This window comes from Dipodomys ordii, unplaced genomic scaffold (genome assembly GCF_000151885.1).
Source record: "Dipodomys ordii isolate 6190 unplaced genomic scaffold, Dord_2.0 Scaffold22, whole genome shotgun sequence".
In the NCBI taxonomy this organism is placed as follows: domain Eukaryota; kingdom Metazoa; phylum Chordata; class Mammalia; order Rodentia; family Heteromyidae; genus Dipodomys; species Dipodomys ordii.
In genome coordinates, this window is record NW_012267238.1 from 14,332,246 (window position 1) to 14,339,752 (window position 7,507).

The 7,507-nt window shown below is 42.8% G+C and overlaps 1 protein-coding gene across 1 annotated transcript; it reads right to left on the reverse strand.

Annotated features, from left to right (window-relative positions):
- Positions 1–841: 841 nt before the first annotated feature.
- Positions 842–3,578, reverse strand: LOC105984018 (ral guanine nucleotide dissociation stimulator-like). The gene is made up of 4 exons (XM_013014061.1): positions 3,407–3,578; positions 2,541–2,588; positions 1,646–1,854; positions 842–1,422 (listed from the first exon to the last, which is right to left on the reverse strand). The coding sequence occupies exons 1-4, from the start codon at positions 3,535–3,537 to the stop codon at positions 1,250–1,252; spliced, it is 561 nt and encodes a 186-aa protein (XP_012869515.1). The 5' UTR covers positions 3,538–3,578; the 3' UTR covers positions 842–1,249.
- Positions 3,579–7,507: the final 3,929 nt, after the last annotated feature.

The following is a 7,507-nucleotide window of genomic DNA, read 5'->3' on the forward strand; positions in this document are numbered from 1 at the left end:
GCATCATCTGTGTGTGAAAAAGTTGAGAACAGGAAGCCCTGGATTCAAGCCTCATACCAGCACACACACACACACACACACACACACACACACACACACACAGAGCTGTGCTGGAAACGTGTTACACTTAACTCCATGTGGACAGAAGCTTCTGAGTCAAAATCTTCCAGGCCTTCCTCTTGTACTTCATTAAGTTGATCACTTTCATTATAACTAGCAAGAATATATAAATAAAGTTTATCTCATAATTGTATGAGCTGTTCTAGCAAATATTTGAACCTGAGGTGGGGGTTATGGGAACACCAGACTTAGAGTCAGTCAGCCATATGAATGGCTGAGAATGTGCAGCTGTTATGTTAAATGGAGGCAATCTTGTGGGAGTAAACCCTTGAAAGTGTAGAATCTAACATTAACTCCAGGTTGTTAGTGTCAAAATTGAATTGCATTACTGGACACCTAGTTGCTGTTCAGAGACTGAGAGAGTGGATTGTCGGTGTCTGAAAGCTCCCTACTCTTATGAGATAGTTTCTCCAAAGGGAAGAGCTGGCTAACAACAGAATTGTCTGACATATTTTTAAAATGCTTCATTTCCCCTTCTCTTGAAAGATGCAACAAAGCATTTTTCCTCCAATATTCACTTGAAACAATCTGACAGAGCACACAGAGGTGAGCTGAAATGCTGGGGCACTGATGGCACTAGATTCCCTGGAACTTTGAGCTCCTAGCAATTCATCAACTATAGTATCTTAGGCCATTTTTTTCTATAACAGAATACCAAAAATTGAATGATTACTTACAGGAAAAAAAAGTTTTATTTATTTTACAATTCTGATTGGGTAATTCTATCTAGCAAGTTCTTTGTGCCGCTTTGCCCTGCTTTAACACATGACATCAAACAGAAGGGCAATACAGAGGTGAGATGGAGCTGGAGGGAAGTATGGTTGTCCTGAGGGCCGTGGCAGGCAAATCAATGAGGAAGGTTGGCACAGATGATTTTTATGTGACTAGTGTGTTGAGCCAGAACGACGAGGAGACATCATGACATGGTTTGTAGGAAGATATTTGGTTCGCCTCAGTTTGCCACAGTTTGAGGATGGTCCACGTGGTTTGACCTGAGGGTCTTGCTGTGTCAGTAATACTTGTCTCAGACCTTCCCAACCTTCCTGCCAACACATTCTGAGTGAAGGGATTTCAAGTGGGTGACCAGAGCCTGCTGGAGGCCCACAGGAGGCAGAAGGTGTTGTGGACCTTATACAGATGACTCATACTGCACCACCACTCTAGAAGGCGCAGATTCTTGTGGAGGCACAAGGTCGTCTTGGCTAGCTGGTAAAGCAGCTGATTCCAGTACCACATCTGCGGACATCATGGACACATCCTCTGCCTGGATCTCAGGAGCAGGTGCTGTGTGAAGCCCCAAATCTAAGCACAGAAATAGATGCATTGTTAATGGAGGGAGCAAGGAGACCCTCAAGCAGAGTTAAGGTCTTCCTAGAGAGTAGGTGCTATCTGTCATAGAAGACCCACAACAGGATGTCTTCCCTGATTGGGTTTTACTAGTAGTTACTGGCCAATCACCAGCCTGGGATTCTCATCCCATAGGAGATCTGTTTCCATCCCTCCTCACATATTCTCAGGCACCTACCTAAGAACTCCTCTCTGTTTTTGTCTGCCTCCTTGGTCTCCTGCTCCTCCAGCTGGGTGAGGAGAAGGTGTACACGGACTGCCAGGTCTGCAGAGGGCATGTTGAGAAGCACATAGGCCATCATCTTATTCAGGTTGGTCAGGTCATTGGGCTGGCAGAAATCCTCAGGGTACTTGTCCAGCCACATGGAGAGCATGGAACACAGGGTGCTGTGTGCAGTTGGATAAGAAGCAGAGTGACAGCCTGCTCGTTTCTTCCCAAGCCCCTTGCTGGGGGTGGGGTGGGATGTCCCATGCAGACTGCCCACCGCATGCACAGAATTGCATGTTGGGAAGAGGGAGGACTCTCATATGAGGAGAAGACTGGCACACACTCCCTCCCTCCCTCCCACCTTCCCTCCCTCCCTCCCTCTCTCTCTCTCTCTCTCTCTCTCTGTGCCAGTCCTGGGGCTTAAACTCTGGGCATGGGTGCTGTCCCTGAGCTTCTTTTGCTCAAGGCAAGCACTCTACCAGTTGAGCCACAGAGTTTCCTGCCTGGGGTGGCTTTGAACCACGATCCTCAGACCTCAGCCTCCTGAGAATAGCTAGGATTACAGGCATGAGCCACTGGTGCCCAGCCAAGGAGAAGCCTCTCTACAGCACCCATTGGAGGATGTTTCTCAGAAAGCCTTTCTAGGATTGTTTCCCCGAAAGGCTTTTAGCTCACAGCCTCTCCTCTGTTCCCTGACTTCCCCTGACTTTCACCCCCCCCCCACACGCTTCCATGCCTTTAGATGAAGCCTCAGGCCCCACCACAAGTGATGTGCTACCCAGAGTTTCCCACGTTCCAAACCAAGCCCTAATACTTAACCCATTCTTCAAGGAGAGCCCTTCCCTTTGTCACTAATTCCACTCACTTCTTTATTTGTTCATCCTCCTCACAGTCAGGTTGGAAATATGCATATCTATGGGAAGAGAGGAGGAAGTCATCTTTTTACTCTCCTGTTTTTCTGACCTGACAAGATAGCTATGTGAGCTGGCTAAATCAAGGATAGGAATGTGAATTTTGGAAGGTTGGGAGATTTATCTGCACAGTTCCCTGAATTTTATGCTAAGGAACTTGGAATGTCTCTTCCCAAAGTTTGTGCAGGGAGGCTGTCCATCATGATCCTTCCCTGATGGTTCTCAGGAGACACCGGGCCTCAGTCCATACCTACTCTGTAGCCCTTTCTCCAGCTACAGCTCTTGTGAGGCTTCCTGGATTGGTTTGGGAACCTTGCTAACTTATGGCCAATGTAGTATCATGGAGCCACAAATAAAAAAGACCTTAGGCAGATTCCTGTTTCTTTTTGTTGTTGTTTTTTGTTGGTTGTGGGGCTTGAACTCTGGGCCTGAGCACTGTCCCTCAGCGATTCAGATCAAGGCTAGTGCTCTACCACTTGAGCTACAACACCACTTCTGGTTTTCTGGCTGTTTATTGGAGATAAGAGTTTCACGGACTTTTCTTGCCCTGGCTGGCTTTGAACCATGATCCTCAGATCTCAGCCTTCTGAGTAGCTAGGATTACAGGCATGGTAGAGTCCTGTTTCTAAGGAAGTAAACTGTCCCCTACAAGAGACTCATGGTCCTGGGCCAGCCTACTTCAAAGAAAGAGGCTTGGGAAAGCACTTCCTGCTCCCATCCCACTTTTAGTTGAGAAGATCCAACTGAAGTGAACAGGGTATTTTCTGGACTTAACCAGGAGGATAACAACATCACTTTGGTTTGAAGATAGGGTGCTCACCTTTTAAACAGAAGATCCAACACTTGCCCTGTTGTGGTAAACCTTCTGTAAGTAACCAGGAAGGCAGGGACAAAGAAGGGATCCTCCTTCTGGTGGAGAGGTACCAGGAGGTTGACCATCTTCTCCAGCATGCCTGGCTCCAGGGTACTCACTCTATGGTGCTCTTCCTGGGTTGGGACTGACGCTTTTTCATTCTGAGGTGGGACAAGAACAGATAGCTCAAAGATGGAGAGGGTAGCACACCTCAAATTCACTTGCTGTGATTCAATGAAATGGAAACTGCACAGAATTACTCTTAACAAACTCAAGAGTGGGGCTGGGAATATGGCTTAGTGGTAGAGTGCTTGCCTAGCATGCATAAAGCCCTGGGTTTGATTCCTCTGTACCACATAAACAGAAAAAGCCAAAAGTGGTGCTGTGGCTCAAGTAGTAGAGTGCTAGCCTTGTGCAAAAAGAAGCTGAGCAGGCCCCAGTACTGGCAAACAAACAAACAAACAAAAAACCAACTCAGGAGTGTTCTAGGGTTGGTTGGAGTGGCTGTCAGGTAAGTTACCTAGGCTGAATATACTTGCTACACAAATATACCATTTGTGTAGTGCCTGAGGCGCTCGAGTCAGGGGTGAGCAAAGATCCATCAACACCAGGCTTGAAAGAAGCGCTCCCACTGGGGTTTCCTGAGACTTGAGTCTCGGACCTTGAGATACAACAGGAGAACATCCTTCTTCAAGATTGCTCTCCAAGTGAACTGGCTGCTGTTGACTTTAGAATGTGTTGCTTGGCTACCAGGATTCCATGTTCAGTTGGCCCCATCCTTAAAGAAGTAGAGTCACTTCTCCATTTCCCCTTACCTGAACTCTTCCTCACATAAGGCCTCCCCAAAGGACTCAGTGGCTGCTGAGATTTCCCCTCCCACATCACCATGCACACGTATGGTTATTATTAACAGCTCACCTTGTGCAATCCCATCGACCTCTGCCAAACCTGGCTACAGGCAGTTTCTGTAAAAAGGAGACAGACCCTTGTTTCTTAACTTTTCTGTGATCCTTGACAAGTTGTTTTACCTTTCATGGTCCCTTTGTCACCCCACCCATTCTTCTTTCACCTTTATTCTAATATATGTGTCTTAAGGTATTGTTAGGTTTCTGTATCCTTAAACACCTCATTACCTCTAAAACCCATTGGCTGGTGTCCACATTAGCTAATGTATAAACTCAGGGATACATCAAAGGAAGTGATTGAATAGCACATTACTCTGAGGGTCAGGCTTGTAGATAGATACAAATGTCCCAAAGGAACTTTATTGAATTAAACTTGACTTTTTACCAATATCTATAACCACATGATCAAACTCAATATCACATAAATTAATTTACCAGTTCTCACTTATACAATGTACATCCCAAATTTGAGAAAAATAGCATTGTCAACTGAATTATACTCTGTCTCAATACTACTATTGGATGAATACCTCACTTTTGTGCTATTGACTATAATCTTCATTTAGTTCTAGCACATACTGGCTTCCTGTGCATGACATAAAAGATATTGAGTGTTTTCTAGCAATAGGACATTCTATCTTATATAACATCATGTAACCTGGATCATCACTTCTCAACCTATTTAGTAACTATGATTACTAGCATGAGCCACCAGAGCCCAGCTTCTATATTATTTTTTTCTTTAAAGGGAGAAGGTCTTGCTATGTTACTCAGACAGCCCTGATGGAAAAAAGCAATCTAGGGGACTTCACCTAACAATTCAGTGGGACCACAGGTATTTGCCACTGGATTTTATTAATATTATAGCAATATTTAACAATATTATATAAACTTCAAAATGCTTTTAAATAAAATGATAATATATATGTGTTGATGTATTTAATTTCTTAAATATATTAATATAATTACTATTTCATTTTAATATATCTATTATTTTATATAAATGTATATTTATATGTGTGTATAATTCAAACAATGGCTTAAAATAAAACATCTCAGAACAATGAAATATAGAAGGGGAGATGACTTAGTTATGCAATTACAACTTGAGGTGACTTTCCATTGTTTTATGTTTCTTTAGCTTCAGGGATGTTCCAAGATCCATCCATAAAGGGAAGGTTATATTATAATTGGAAATTGTGCTGTTTTATTGGCATGGAATACCAAATTTGAGAGTCTCAGATATTTAGATGAGCTAGATAGTAAGGGAAGTATAATGTGAAAAAGAAATCATTGTGAAGGTCTTCATTTAGGTCTTCTCAACTCTGCCTTGAAATATGGACAAGGGGTAAGCTCCAAACCATCCCCACTAAGCCTATAACGGAGCCTCAGTTCACACCAGCTGCAGGAGAGATAGAATTTACCATTATTCCTCAGCCAAGTTAACTGCCTTATTTATACCCCATGTAACATTTTCAGCCAGAAAGAGAGTACCTATATAATGGTGGTCCCTTGTGATCATATCACCTAGTAATGTTAGAGACCGCTGTCTTTCTTTAAGTATATACTATGATATCCATATTATAGCACAATTCTAAGAATGTAGCCCCATTGTAACTGACATGACTGTTTATCTATGTGCGTGTATATAGATATGCTTATTTGTACATATGTACTTCCTCCTGATATTTGAGTTGAGCAATAAATGTGATGATAAAAAAAAAGAGGTAAGCAGGTGCATGGGAAAGAAAAGAGAATTCTGCTTCTTAGTAACTAAGCTAGTGCCTGAGAACAAGAACTCATTCACAAGAGAAAGGTATTAAACCACTCCTGAGCGATCTGTCCCTTTGACCCAAACACCTGTTTCTAGGCCCCACCTTCCAGCATTGCTGTATAGAGGAAATAAATGTCAACATGAGTTTTGAGAGATACTCAAGCCATAGTATACAATTTATGTTTCCCTACCTGGTAATGATTTCCTCAGAGTTAAAAAAAAGTTCTAACAAATATATAGTAATTGCATTTATTTATAGAGTATAGGGTGACATTTTAATACATGAATACAATGAATAATAATCAGATCAGGGTAACTGGCAAATCTGCCACTTTGTGCTGGGAAAAAAAGTCCCAAGTCTTCTCCAAAGCCAGACATGTTGGCAAACATCTGTAATCCCAGCACTCAGTTTGATGCAGGAGGATGGCTCATAGGAGGCCAGCCTAGACTACATAGTGAAACCGTGTGTCAAAATCAAAATATTCTCTACAAGCTACTTTGAAATATTCCATTGATTAATCAACATAAGTATCCTACTGTACTATATAAAACATTAGATCTCGTGTGTGTGTGTGTGTGTGTGTGTGTGTGTGTGTGCGCACACGCCATTATTGGGGCTTGAATTCAGGACATGGGAGCTCCCCTTAGTTTATTTGCTTGAGGCTGGTGCTCTACCACTTGAGCCGCAGCTCCACTTTTGGCTTTTGGTTGTTTAATTGAAGATAAGTGTCTCATGAATTTTCCTGCCTGGGTTGGCTTTGAACTTCAATTCTCAGAGCTCAACCTCCTGAGTAGCTTGGATTACAAGCACAGGCTCCCAGCTTAGAACACTGGATCTTATTCTTCCTATCTAACCATACCCTACATCTGTGGCCATCCCCATAGCAGACTGTGTTTTACTGCTCTGGTAAGTATGATTCTCTGTATCTGTCACTTTCATTTGGGGGGGCATGATTTGTACTGTGATCTTAGTTTTTTTGATTGATCTAAGACTTGTTGACCCCCCCACACCTTTTTTTAGCTTTTTAGTTCCTGTTTGGATTAAATGGTGACTTTGAAGCTATTTACATGCTAATAAGGAAATTAGAAATCCTAGATGTATTAATTTTTAAGTTGTTCATGAGATACTCAAATGGAGCTGTCCATAATAGCAAAGGACACTGATCTGGCTTTCAGTAAGCTGGAGTTCCAGGCAAAGAGAAATACGAGTATATAGAGCTAGGCGTATAGCATGCCTCAAGTGGTAGACAGCTCACGTAGCAAGCATGAAGCTGAGTAACCCTTCTCCGCTCTCCATCTATAAAACAGGAAGGGAAAACGTGTACAAGTAATTGACAAAATCATAGAATGTATGAAGGTGTATGGGAATGAGCTAAAGACAGTCCTGGG

Excerpts from the sequence above, each read along its gene's own strand:
- LOC105984018 (XM_013014061.1), bottom strand. The coding sequence starts at position 3,537 with ATGCTGGAGAAGATGGTCAACCTCCTGGTACCTCTCCACCAGAAGGAG. Across the intron at positions 2,589-3,406 it reads TTGGATCTTCTGTTTAAAAG|ATATGCATATTTCCAACCTG; the intron begins GTGAGCACCCTA and ends CTCTTCCCATAG. Across the intron at positions 1,855-2,540 it reads GAGGATGAACAAATAAAGAA|CACCCTGTGTTCCATGCTCT; the intron begins GTGAGTGGAATT and ends AACTGCACACAG.